This window comes from Lichenostomus cassidix, chromosome 10 (assembly GCF_008360975.1).
Source record: "Lichenostomus cassidix isolate B80296 chromosome 10, HeHo_3.0, whole genome shotgun sequence".
NCBI classification, from domain to species: Eukaryota; Metazoa; Chordata; class Aves; order Passeriformes; family Meliphagidae; genus Lichenostomus; species Lichenostomus cassidix.
Window position 1 is genome coordinate 12,943,547 of NC_139491.1, and position 14,919 is coordinate 12,958,465.

Below are 14,919 nucleotides of genomic sequence, written 5' to 3' on the forward strand. Positions count from 1 at the left end.
TCAAATTGAGAAAACAAACAGTGATCTGGACTATCGCTGCTTAAGAAAACAAGAGCTCAATAGATGCCTTATAAAACCAACATTCTTCTTGCTTAAACACCCAAACATCAACATTAGTTACAAGCTTGATGAGAATAAAAAAACTTTCCCGAGCTACACTAGCAACTTCAAGTATTTTTCTTTTCATGCTGCGCTGAGTGTATTATTTGGTTCTCTTAAACTCTAAATTGAGAAAAGTGAGCTTTTTTTCTTCCATAAAACACTGCCAGCATATGCTATTCATCACAGGAAAGTAACAGTTTCAAAAAAACAAAATTCAATAATGACATTAAGATTGTACAAAATTCACGGATTCCACAAGTAATGTTTTCTCTGTCTTGCAAAGCAATAAATACTTGGTTGCATGAAATTCATTACAGTTCCAGTCTCCTGTATTTTTAAGGGGGACCAGTAGATGGTGAGATTTTTTTTTTTAATGACACGTAGGCATTTCATTTGAGCTGGCATCTATGGTACAGAGATATAAGACCCTATCAGCATTTTCAAAATAGGGAGAATACATACTGTTAGATCAAGGGTTATTACACAACATATGTTCCTGCAGGACATTCAGCCCTGCTGGCTGTTTCAACAGCAAGGTGTCAGCACAACATGCCTCAGCAGTTCTACCATCTGCTAAACACACAGCATTTAGAAATGACACTGAGGTTGTTTGCACTAATTCTCTCTCACTTCCAAAGATATTTTCAGACAACTGCTTATCTAAAGACCAGAGCAAAAGTGTCATCTGTTTCTCCATTTATAGCCTACACATTTTATATGGTACCAAAATCTTACAGCTTCCTTAAAAGCTCATATTTAGCTTACAGCACTTTTACAGCTACATTCATATATTAGTCCATTCAATATATGATACTTTGAGAACTTCTCCTTAAAAGTTCATTAACAATGCAATTTAAGATAACTTTTTTTTTAATACAGGCCACAGGAAGGCAAGTTGCCTAATATAACCAAAGCATATTTCAGCACAACATAAACAGAGAACGTCACATTATTAACACATTGATTTTATTCATCAGGACACTTTGAGTTCCTTTGGTGGGATGTATAGATGTGCCAAACAAGCTACCATATAAAAAGCAGAGGTATTACATTTTATGAAAAGTCAAAAGCCAATCCAGACTTGTCCTCCTGTGCTAAATTTGCCAATACTCATACCAAAAAATTCAGAAAATAGTACCAAATATTTAATTAGGTATTATTTCAACAAGTCATTCCTGACATCAAGTCAGTTAGCTTTATAATAGTATAAAAACATAAAACTTTGGCATCTATTTGTGAAAGCTTTTCTGTCTTCCAAATCTTAAGACATCAAATAAAGCTCGAAAAACAAACTCTCATAGTAACAATTCCAGGTGCACTTTTACCATCACCATTTAACACTATAAAGCTTAAAACCCAAAAATTAAAAACTCTATCAAATGTTAAAAGTGCATGTGTCATTTGCTCCCAGAAATAACAACGGATAAACAAGATATTGCAGATGTTTACCACACTGACTAATTAACACATTCAGCTGAAGGACTTGATACAGTCAGTCAACTTCTTGCTTTTCAGAGCAAGAAGGAAGAAATAGAATTTTAAAAAAGGGCAAACTACTTTTCTCCCAAATGGGGACAGATAACTGGAGCATGATGGTCTCACTCCTGTAAAGTTCACTTGGTCCAGTACAGCATCGCACAGAGACACAAAGTCAGGTTGAACCTGGAAGTTGCTTTTCGGCCCTAAATGAAATGAGTTGGCCAGGGCTGCACAGATACCTGGCCACATCTAAGAGAACAAGCTTAGAGCAGGGCTGGATGCAGGCTGCATGACCTCACTCTGCTCTAAAGTCAGTCCATCAGTTTTCAACAGCATCCTTAAGTCTACTGTTGATCCAAATGCAGCATCCACACTAACTCAGGACTTCCCTGTGCCCTTGCACCAGCACACAGTTAGTGGCCACTGCCAGCCACACTGCAGTTTTCCATGCTCTCCCACACTCAGCATTAGTCCTGAGCCACTGCTCAACAGGAGTCTCAAACCCCACCTATTGACCTCTCCCAGCTCCAAGCCTAGATCTCCTGTTGCCAGGCACAAAGGCAGACCCATGACCTGGCTAGAGCAGAACTCAGTGGTTTCGTTTGTCTTAAGCTCTGCTATGTTCAAGCTATAAATCCCACCTGTCCAAAACCAGTCTGCATGAACTGACCTTGGAAGTCTCAATTTCTAATGACATGAGGTGACTACAACACAAACAAACTACAATTACTTTTCCAACAAAACAGTATTACAATTTATTTCAGACAAAGTCAACAACAACTCAATGTAACTACTAAAGTTACATTACAGTTCCCACCTCAGACACGGTTTTACTAGCCTATAATTTGCCATATGTTAACCACTTTAGATTTCTCATTTATAAGCTAAATATTTGTCCCAAATAGAACTTAACAGAAACAATGATTAGTAGAATAACCGGCTAATGTAGAAACTCTATTGAAAAACAAGTAACGTTCACAATAAATTCTGGAATTCCTTTTCCTTCAAAAAGCCCTTGTGCTTTCACGTTACCAAACAGACCATCTCCCTTATGCTAGGAAAATCAATGATTGCCACAGAAGTCATCTAGGTCTGAAAGAATCCAGTTCTGTGTTTCTTCCCACATTCCCCTTACTGAGTAGCTGTAGTATCTCATTTGCATTTTAATACACCCTAACTTCAATGACTCCAATTCAAGTTTGTATGTAATTTCAGCCAGGAACTTGCTGATGTCCTTCTTAAATTCTGTTTGCTTGTGTTACACTTGATAAGCAGCCCAAGGTCTCAAACAATAATTGCATCTATCTGTAGACTTTTCAGTTTATTGTAAACTATCATGACAGAAAAAAAGAATGATGCACTCTCTTGAAACAGAGATGATTATAGATCCATAAACTAACACTGCAATGAGCTACAAACATTTTGCTGGCTGCATTCCCAAATCAGCATGTTCTGTTTGTCACAGGGAGTAAGGAAAAAAGTTCACTTGAAACAGAGACACTTAACAGAAATGCAGGGCAGTCCCCTTCAGGCAAGGGTGAAAGTCATAAGCAAATGGCTTGACTGAAAAGGCCACTCAGTTTTGCTTACTTGCTCAATCTGTGAAATTCATCCACTTCTGGAAGATGAGAAAACACGTGTTAGCACACAGAAGATCCCTCTGCCAAGGGTGAGGGGACAGCATTTCTACCACTTGATCCTCTGTGGCTGCAAGGACTGAGCAGGCACCAGAGAGCCTGGGGGTCAGATTAACACTCTGCCTACCCTTGTATCCTTTCCATGTAATGGCCAAGAGCAGATGCTTAAGGCATAGTAATAGTGGCAATTAAGAACAGTACTTCCTTTGATATAACCCCTGGGTTCTAATGAGTAAGTGCTTATAGACCTCTTGATCCTGACGTTAAAATACATATTGAGAATGTAATATCCTTTGATGCACCTTTCTTCAACTTAGCTAACTTCTTATAATCTGTTTCTACTTTTGATATGCAGATCTTGAGACAGGGAGCTCAGCAAACACAAAAAACTTTTTTTTTTTAAAAAAGTGGAATGGAAACTGTTCAAATTCACCTGCCCTACACTTCAGCTTTATAACCTCCCTCTATACAGCTTGTTTCCCCCAAAGCAGAAAATCCCCTAGTCTACTCAGTGTCTAAGTAGATATGTCTAAGCACATAAAACTTACTTCAATCTTGCAACCGTTCTTTTTTTAGTTCTGTTATACATGCTTCCCGAAAAACGATGACCAGAAATATGCATGCCATGCACCTATGTGGATTTGTACAATTCCCTAATGGTGGTTTAAGTTTTCTTAGTTTATTCCTTTCCTAATAAATCCTAACCTTTCATTTGCCTTTAAACTGTCAACAAGATGTGAGCTGACATTTTCAGGGAGTCTTTCCTCATGACATAAAATATTTCCTGACCAGTATAGGAGTCCATCACCACGGGTTCATCATTAGCTGCTTTTCATGTGTACAATACACGGCATTTTTCAAATCTCATTTTCAAATTGTCTATTTGGAAAAAAAAAAATTAAAATTAAAGCAATGATCATGATCTAGTATCTGAGAACTGACTTGCAAGCCTGCAAGTTCTTTGGCTAGTGAGGAGTAAAGGAAGAATGTCTCCAGCTTGCCTTGTGAACAAGTTTTACTTTAGTACATTCTTGTAGGTATACCAAGTCTTAAAAAACAGAATAACCATAGCTTGTGGGAACATTAAAGAAGCCACAGCATCAACGCTTCCCACTCTCTCATGGTAGATTAAAAGGACATGAATCACCCTTCAGGCTGGATAATTACACATTTACATAAGCTGTTTCAGGAGGCCTGCTCTGCATGGTTTTGCAGTTTTAGTTTCCCCTTTTTTTTTGGCATGAGAAACCTGCCCAAACTCTGTTCAGCTGCAGACTATAAACAGAATTAGGCTAATCATAATCTCTGCAGAGCACAATCAAATAAAACTTCTCCTTAATATGTACATACAATGTTTGCTGAGGACTACAAAGTGCTAGAGCTTTGATATACTGGTATATTCAAGTATCAGCTTCCTTACAGGATGGTCATATTCTGGAAGTTACCTATGGTTCATTGTTGCCAAATACAACCTGCTAAACCTGACAATTAAAAACTTCAGGAATCAAGCTATTACCAAGTAATATTATTTGATTACTTCCTTTGCTAATGCATCCACATAGCAACCATTCATAGTCAGGCTGTAAGATTTATCCCATTTTTTGTGTGCCGTCTTTTTCTCCCCCTGAAGAAGGATTGCTAATCAAAAGCTAAAGCATGAAGAAAGGCAGAGAAAAATAACAAAACTTGCATTTAAGCAAGACGAAACATAGAATAAATTAGTACCAACTATTAAAGCACTACAGGTCATTGTTACTTAAAGGACAGAAGCAGGAAATCACCTACAACTGATTATAAATTGTTCATTATTGTGATTTACAGTTTCCACTGTCTTCCCTTTAATGGACTCGTCTATACTTCAACTTCTAAAATTTGTCTGAGACACAACACATATACTCTTCTGTGATTTAAGTAGTGATACCTGTGATTGCTCAGAAAGACATCACCTTCTTTCAACCCCAACTCTCCCTGACTGAACGGACAGACCATGACACAGCAGTGCACCAGACACGGTCCTGTAATGTGATCCTTCAAGATACGCAACACTGAACAACAGGAAAGTTACTAGATTATGAGGTTACCATAGCACAGGAGCATAGAGTGACTCCAATTTGTGCTTTGCCTCGTATCAGCTCCATAAGCTTCTGCTTTTGCTGTCCCTTTTCCACCTCTCTTCCTCACACAGATTTGGGACACTCATACACACGCAGCCCCTTTGCTCCATATGCAAAGCTGGAGCTAAGCCACAGCTGTCCTTCTCTCCTCTTGGCACTCCTCCCTGGCTGGATCACTATTTTCTGAGAGGGAGTTTTGCTGTGACAGAATCTCTACGCCTAAGGAGGATGCAAGAGAGAAGATAACCTCAGACTATTCAGAACTAATTTGTGTAGCAGCATTTATCAAGGGAATCACAATCTTCCAGACACAGGTTCTGGTCCCCTCAGCATGTTCAGATCAGCTGGGAAGTTATTCAAGAGAGAAATCCTCACACACAGCCCCCTCAAATTACTGTTTTACTAAATTTAAATGTAGTACAGGAAGATTCAAACAGCATCTCCTTTCATGAATGCAAAGTTCCAGAGTTTGGTGAAAAAAAATCTCAAGAGTTCCAACTAAGAAGTTTCCTTACATGAATCTGACAGTAGAAAAACATTTTGGTTATTTTACACCATCTCTGAAGTTAGGGGTTTTTTTGCTTCAAAACAGGTAATTTCAGTAACTAGAGACAAACTCGAGCAAAATTACTTGTAAACAAAAGGACTATAACACAATTGATTCCCTTAATTGTATAAGAAATTATTTTAAAGGTATACAGCTGCTGAAACAGATTTGCAAGTATATTTACAATATTCACATTATATAATAGAGAGTGATACTGACAGGAAAGGAACAGCTAATGTCAACAGAGATGTCAACATGGTATTATACTTGTGGAAGAGATTAACAGAGCTTTCATTTTTTTAGAAATCTGTTTATTTTCTACAAGAACTGGAACTGTATTCACTGCTTCTGCCTTCCTATGTACCTCTTGTTAATGTATGTACGACAACAAGTAACCTGTTCCTTACTCACTCCCACCCTCCCAATCCACACCTATGATGTAAAAATGCTTTCATTTCTACCCTAAGCAGAGAGAGATGCACTAAAAAAAAACCAAACCAAAATCAACAAGAAAACATTAAACCAGAAATATATAGTCAACGACAGCTTTCAATGCTGTAACCATGAACTACTTCTTCCTCCTGCTTCATATATGAAATTCCAGTATCTACTACAGAACCTGTTCAATAGGTTTCCAGTAAAAACCAGCAGCAGAACACTGGCCAGCACCATTACCCATTTTGCAACTTAATTAAAAATAATCCAAGGCCAGTTGTCATAGAAATGGTGTCATGATTTTTTTTTTTTTTTTTTAGTCAGCCTTTAACAAGCTGTTGATTATGGAAAGCAGGAAATGTGATCCAAGGTGGCTGAAGGCTGGTAGCAAGGCACGAAAGAAAAGAATGCATAGACCTTTCACTGCTTCAGCCTCTGGAGTCTCTGACCACAGCACTGATTTGATTTCATGACTGCTCTGCACAGATAGCTGACATTACTAAATGCTACTCCAGTATCAACTTGTTAAATTTGAACCCAGACTCAGCATATCAATATACTAGGCCAGACTAACTGGAGTCAAAAGAAATATTTTGGGAGCTGTTTATTTTTAAATGAGTCACAATACACCATGATAATTAACTGGACTATGTAATTAAATAATTGCCCTAGAATCTGTTATATTGGTCACAAAGACTAGTAGCAAATACAATGGTATTTATCTATTTTATTCCAGTGAATTGCTGAACTGCTCTAAAGTCAGCTGTGGTTTTTGCTTGGTTTAGTGGGAGAAGCTCTCACATTTTTAAAAAACTTATTTTATAGATTATTTACATATTTACCAGTTTTACGTAAAAACTGAAAAAAGCCATTTAAGGACTGAAAGGCTCCTGTACCTGGTGTTTGTGTCAATCCACTGCAAACACTGCTCCTGGGAACTGAAACAAACTCTTGCCAGTCCAGTGTCCTAGGAGGTTTTCTGGAAATATTAGCCAAGAGTCTCAGCTCCCATTAAACACAAAGGCCACCGGTGCAAGTTGATGAGAAAGGCACTTAAGTGTATGATTCAACATTTTTCACACAATATACATTCAGAATAACTAGATCTAAACTACTTAATATGTGCCAATCTGTTTGTGCTTGTTGTGGATTTTACCCCTCACTTAACAGCGTGATTTCAGGAAGAAGAATCACCAGAAAATATATACACTTACATATAGTGATTACCTGTGATCCACTATGAGTTTTATAAAGAAGCTTAATCATAAATCACAGTTTCCCAAGAAGGAAAGAGCATTTTTCTTCAAACTCTAACCAAAAACTCTGAAGAAGTCAAAAAATGTAGACTTATCAGGCACTGCTCTAAGGGCAACAAAAGACTAAAAATTTCAGGCTAATATCTCCAAGGTAACTGTCTTACTAGTTTAGAAAGGAATTGTCTTAATTATAAGATCTTTGGCAAAAAGCCCTTTGTTTAAACAGCCATGTTAGTCATATGGTAGTAGCATCAAATCATAGAGAATGAGTTCTTAAAACAATTTTAGTAATTGTCAATTGTTGCACTTCCATCAGCATTCAGAATTAAAAATATCCAGAAAATTTAAGTGCTTACAATGTTATTTTAAAAAATCTTAAAATCCACCTTTCATGTGGCCTATGCTTTGTTAACTGCCTCAAGAGTTAACAAGGATAAACACCTCTGCAGTTTAGCTGGACATGAATTTCATTACAAAAAATATATATATTAAACATAAGCCTTCTAGATGCAAGTACTATAATCTGAACAGCAATGTTGTTAGGAGAGGTATTAAGTTACACTGCACCGCTCAGGCTGAAATAGTAGTTGGAAGGAGGAAAAAAAAGAGGGAGAGGAAACTCTGAAAATTCCTGTGGTTCAGGGTGTATACAGAAACAAATGGTATTTAAAGTTTCCCTGCTCAAATATTACTTATCTTTAATTCAACATACAGCAAACTGTTCTGCAAAATAGAGACTATCTGAGATAAACCTAAAAGACCACTCATTTTTACCCATTTTATATGCAAACTTCAGTAATTACTATTAATTTACTGCAAAGTTAGCTGTTCAAAACTACAAAATTTAATGTGAAGTTTAAATGACTCCCATGTCTAGATAACTAGACAAGAAAATCCCTCTAAGTTAATGTAAACAGCAAACTGTTGTTCAAAATATATTAAATACAGGTATCTCACTGCAAGACCTATTCACCTATGCTACTGTATGTACCATTTCCTAAGAAATTAATCTAAAACCCAAATGTTACAGATAATAAAAAAATTACCTTCCTAATGGTGACAATTTGACACCATTAGCAAACTCTGAAATCACTGCACTCAAGTCTTGGTTGCAAACTTACTATTTTCCAGCTAAATTTCAACTGTAAAATACCATCATATTTTTGTATGAACCACAACACTCACCTTATGGGGCCTCCACAAAGTGCTAGACATTTCCCTTCTGGAGGCTCCATATCTTTTCTTAACACCAGTTGTTTTTCCTTCATTCCCAGCTTTGAACTGTATGTGCAACTGAGACGTCCTTGCACTATGACACTTGTATTTAAGGCTGGATAAGCAGCAAGAAACTTTTTGACGTGATCCTTCGAAGGAAACACTTCTTTGCAAAACGTGGTGAGTTTTGCTCATCTGTGCATTTGGTCTTTCTAGTTCATTTATATTAATCTGATATTCTGAACCTGTTTTTGAGGGCAGACATGCAGATGTGCTACGTTCCAGTTTTAAATGAGGGTATTTTGCACCAGAGTTCAGATTTAATTCTGGACTGCAAGAGCCATTAACCATTTCACTGCTTGATGCAAATGTTCTTTGACTGAGATGAACTGAAACACAAGAGAAGCCATCAGGTACTTCTTCACAAGTTGCCTGCTGAGGACCATTCAAACTTTGACTTTTGTCCTGTAATGATGTATTCAAATAAAGCGGTCGGATGTCTCTCACTTCACCAGCAGAGCAAACTGCTTTAGACAGTCTAAGTCCATTGACTGCTGTTGAAAGGAATCCCTTGGAAATGGTTTGATCTTTTTGTGCCAGCTCGCTAGGAGAAATAATTAGTTTATGAGATGTTTGATAGGTGCCTCTATGTGGTAGTTGCCCTGAGCTTACTGGAGAAGCTGGAGGAGTACTGGAAGGACTCCTAGGAAAAATAACCAGTGATGAACAACGTCGCAATGGAATTTTAGTTTTCTTCCTCACTGACAAAGCATCTTGGTCAAAAGTAGTATTACTTCTATAAAGCGTTTCCTGAGATGAGTTGCTCCTGGAAGGATGACATTTGTTTGCAGTGTTTCTATACGGAGAGTCACCATGTGCAACACTACTACAGAAAGTACTGTCACTTGTCCAAAGAGTGCCACTGCCACTGTCACTGATGACACTGTTACTATACGAACCTCCATCACTTGTGGTACTTGCACATGATCCATAGTCACTGCCAGCACTGCTGAACGAGCCACTGTCACTTGCTGCAATGCTGCTGAGGCTGCCTTTGCCCAGAGCAGCATTGCTCAGAAGGCTATCATTAGATCGATGATCAGCCACAGGTCCAGTGCAACAACTCCCTTCACTACCAATACCAATGAATGAAGTGTCTTCACCGGCAGCTACGGCATCACCAAACCGAGCACATCCACTCTGCTTTCTAGACTGCAGGGAAATGTGCAGTGAACTGCTCTTTTTTATTTGCAATGAAGAAATAGCTGTGGTTATGTCTTTATTAACTACTTGTTGCACTACAGGTGCATAAGCAGCTTGTCTCGGAGTTAGTTTCACTTGTGTAACACTAGGTGCAGAATTCTGCGATTTTTTGAAGTACATACAATTATTACTATCCAAAACATTTTCAGAGGTTTCTGATAATGGATCTGTGTTGCTTCTTTGGGTAGCAAAATGCAATCTTAACCGTCGTGCCATTTGTTCTCATTTCCACGCATGTTAGCAAATGAAACCCACAAAGATCCTTCAGCAGAAAGGCTACAGGCAGCTGCACAGAACCCAGAGCTAATACGTCACAACAGTGAAAGCCCATAAAAGTTGCAGTCTTTGTCCTAATTTCTACAAGATACTAGCATTTAAAAAAAAAAAAAAGTACCTCTTGAAATAAGTCAGCCATTCCTTGAACTGTAGTTTCTGGACCTTCGTTGATTGCTTGCAGTCAGAAAGCCTTCATTTAAAAAGCACTTATGTTCCAAGGACCTCAGCTGCAACACACTGGCAAACACTACTGACCTTGTTTCAATTATACCTTCTGTAATTTGCATAAATGAATGCAAGAATAGTCTTCCAGAACTTGCAAGTTTCAAACAGCAACGCCTGCTGCGGCTGCACGAGCTGAGTCAATGTGTCCGTACTTTCCGCAGCAGCGTATGACTACTAATATTTTTACCCATAGGTTTAGAATTACAGGAAGTTGGTAGGAATGAAGTCCCATATAATTGAGTATCAAGTCCAGGATTGAATTTCCAAATAGTAACCATGCTAGCAAACTGCTGAGGTCTGAATTATGCATAAACTAGTGAAATAAGCCTCCTCTCCCTTAAGAAAATGTTTTTCTGCACTATTTAAATAAAACTTGAAAGAAATCTGGCATTATCTTGCAATCCACATGCTGCTAAGCAATCATACTTTCTAAAGATCTGCACATAGTAGAAGCCTCTCCTGTTTATTAATTCGTAATTTTAAATGAGGTGCAAGTGAAAAGGAGCCAAAAAAAGTTCTTCTGGTTAATAATTTGGCATTTATTTTTATTTCTAGTTTGACCTTTTCTAACTACAGCTGTTAATGGTAGAAAGAAACAAAATTATTCTTACAAATGAAACTACCTCGTCTTGTTTGCTGAAAGTCCACAGTAAGGAGACATTCATTAGAGTTCAATATGATTTGCAGATATATGACCAGCTACACAAACTTTAGAACACTGAGCTAAGTATGCACAAAGATAAACAGCATTACCAAACACAATTACAGGAGAAAGCTAACCTGTATAATTATACACAAACTGCCTCATACATTCATGACTAATTAGTACTTTTTTTTAATTTTTCATTTTTTAAATAGAATTATCAGCATGTCAAGAAGTTAATATACTGTCAGTTCTTCCAAGATTAACAGGATTGAGAATTCCTACAAAATGTTTCACTGGCTCATATAATCTGAAGAGGTCCTTTGCTGGCACCTAGTGGGACTTTTGACAAAAGACAACCTTGAGTCTTACTGTTAAGTGGGATTTTTTTGTTGTGGGTTTTCTTTTGAAAAACACCAACTTTTGGCTATGAACATACTTTTGAATACATAAGCCATATATGATGCAGTACTGAATGCTACTGCTCTAACATGAAATTACTTAGTGCTGCTGAAAGAGCACAAACAGAAGAGAACACTAGGCCATTTATACTTTTATAGGTCATACTACTAGGAGTTTTTTCTGCTTCATATTTATTTAACCTTTACTGTATTTTAAGCTAGAAGGCAGTAAAATTAACATTTATACCTCCTTCCCAAAAAAGAGCCAAGAATCAAATTCACAGTACCTTGTTTGCAAGCAACAAATTTGTTTTCTAATTATACTCCAGGGCTTACTTAACCTCCATTACCTGAATTCCTTTATTAGAATGCAGCAATACATGAATACTGGCTTATTCATAAAAAGCCAACAAATACAACACTTCATTTATTTCATTATGCTTAACCAACAGCACTTCTTTTAAAGTTATATATTGGTGGGGGACTGGGATAGGGAGAGAAGAGGAAAGGAAAACACCATAAAAGATTCTTTTGGTCAGTTTCAAAAAGTTACCTTTGAACTTCAAGCAATATAGTAAAAAAAACCCCATAAATCCAAACACCAACCAAAAAACTTCAGCAAGTGACCCTAAGCTTCATGAGTGAAGAGTAAAAAATGTATTTCTTAAGGCTTCTTCTCTCCCCAAGAACAAATGTATTAGTGGCACTGTTTGTAAAACATTACTATGACACAGAGTGCAGCCATTGGAGGTGCTGGTTTCTGTTAGTAAAAGCATTACTTTCTCCCTCAGTGGATGATCTGAAATGATTTTTTCAATTTTACTACAGAAATCCTAAGAAAACAATAAACAGACATAATCTGGTAACTCAAGGCTTAAGACTCCAGCAAAATTTCTCAACATGTCACTCTTCCTTAGCTATACCTGCATAGGTGTTGCCACACAAGTACAGCTTCCTTATGAAAACACATACAGTGGCTTTTAAAATGCTAAATTCGATGTTGCTGAATTAGAGTTGACATAAAAATTAACTAAAAATGAGTATTTTTTTAAAATACCAATTGTTCTATTCAAAACTTAACATCATTGATTTCTTTGGTATCAGTAACAGGTTTAGGCACTTTGTTTGCAATATACTTAAATTGTGACAAATTACTGTAAGACAGATAACAAAAAGTGTGGTCCCTTCACTGATTCATCTCTTAAGCAATCTCAATGTCCTTCTTGACACATTTTTCTAGTGTGCTTTTAAAGACAACCATAATTAAAGATTCCACAAACTGCTCAAGCCCTTTATTCTATTAAGGTTTTGCAAGTCCAAAGAATAAACTAGATTTAGCACTCCCTTACCAAATTCAAGAAAAGTGATCTTTGAAAAGTTTTAAAGCTACTATGGCAAGATTTCAAAACTCCAACTATTGGTTATATAACTAGTTCAGCAAGACCTGGAATTTAAGCTAAACTCTGAAGAAAAGCTTTGAGGCTTTCTTGAAATGTATTCAAGAATATATTCCTTAAAAACAAGCAGGTATTTCTGACTTCCATTTATCCCTGAAAGTTAAAGGGAATAAAAGCATTTGGGATAAAACTTTGTAAGGAGGAAATTAACCATTGGGAGGACAGTCTCACAAATGTAAGAATATTTCAGTTTCATCAGCTTGCTCACATTTAGACTTTAAACAGTCATCCAATAGGTAGATGAAAGAATACTGAAAATAACAGAATAAAATACTAAAATAACAGACGAATACACACCTTTTGATCATAGCTGATTAGCAAGGCACCTATGATTTTTGATATGTAAGAATGAATGAATTAATAGAATTGGGGAACTTAATGCTAAACAACAATCATAGCTAAGACAACAATTTGTCTTACTTAAAACTACTCAAGACATCTGGGATGAAAACACTATTTCTGAGAGCAAGCTAAAGAGAAATAGGGAGATGGCCTGCTCCATTCACCAAGTGAGATGGAAACAATGAAAAATATTGGGGGTTTTATTGAAGAACTATACAGTGACTGATGAGGTCATGATACTTTGATCTCTAAATATAAAAAAGCACGATTTTCTACTCGATACCAACAAAATGGTTAATTGGTTCCTCTCCCATACACAAACAGATCAAACTACTTATATACTCTGGATTAGAGAAAGAATGCAAAGGAGTTCTCTTGGTGGAAACCACAAAAAAACAATGGCCTTCTCCCAAAAAATCAAGAATGCTACTTTCTCATCATGCCCCATGGCCTCCAGGTGGTGGCAGCAATGCTCTAACGTGATGTGCAATGCACAAAGCACTTTGACCTCATGAGGGATTTGCTGTAGCCCATAACATCATGTCCAGATGAAAATCTGAGCACCCTGAAAAATCACATTTAACCTCCCATGCAGGCAACAAGTACTGGTGATTCCCCTTAACGTTGCTTTTAAATAAATCAGAGATACCATATTTGAAATACTTGGGGCAGGTAATACCACCAGTTAAGTAGTAAATGGTCTGGGGACTGTGTAATGCCTATAACCAAGAAACAAGCCTCCTCCTCCTTAAACCTCATTCTTCTAGGTGGTTTGTACTTATATTTACACACATTTTCACTCTTCCCAACTTCAGGAGAGCAGCACCTCGATAAAAGACACAATGGATTATTGACCACATGCAGAAAGCTTTAGAAAAAAATAATGTTTTCCATTGCCAACCCACCACTCAAGCACAATGCACAAAGAGATCCTTTATCCAGAATGAAACTGTGTTTGGAGTGCAAGAGCACTCAATCCCCCCTATTAGTTCCAAACTCCTGCAGAAGGAAAAGGGGTGTGTGTGTGTGTGTGTGTGTGTGTATATATATATATATATATTCAAATGACAAGGAATGTCAGTGAAATGGATGCAAGTGTCATGATTGTACTGCTACAAGCTTACTCCCAATGAAACACACCAACAGAAACATAGGTAATTAGACATCATGACACAAAATAATAGCTTGGGTCAGAGGAGGAATTTCAATTTCAAAAGCACAAGCTACCCCTATCTCACCAATGACCTGTCATTCAGAGTGACCTTTCTACAAGATCACAATCCACTGTTCACTTCTTGAGCATTCCAAAGAAAATGCATACACTCTTTCATGCTACTCCTCATACACTGAAGAAGCTTCTCACACCACATATCAATACTGCTTTGTTGGTAGGGAAAAATAAACATCCAGTGCAGAGCTTTCAATATCACCAAAGAATTTGGCCCTATCATGTGAACAGCTTTCATGAGTTAAATCACCTTAGAAGTTTAGAGAGATAAAGTAACTGCTTCAGAGCTTCAGAGTGTG

General features: G+C 37.3%; 1 protein-coding gene across 3 annotated transcripts in view; it reads right to left on the reverse strand.

Moving 5' to 3' along the window:
- The window catches only part of NEDD4 (NEDD4 E3 ubiquitin protein ligase), a 50,540-nt gene that overhangs the window by 22,143 nt on the left and 13,478 nt on the right, over positions 1-14,919 (reverse strand). Inside the window, exon 1 of one of the 3 annotated variants that reach the window (XM_085070697.1) lies at positions 8,756-10,706. The exons of the other annotated variants lie outside the window; for them this stretch is intronic. Within the exon in view, the coding sequence (XP_084926823.1) occupies positions 8,756-10,264 (1,509 nt within the window). The 5' untranslated portion in view covers positions 10,265-10,706. Of the gene's footprint in view, positions 1-8,755; positions 10,707-14,919 lie in introns of those variants that run through there. 3 annotated transcript variants of the gene reach the window in all.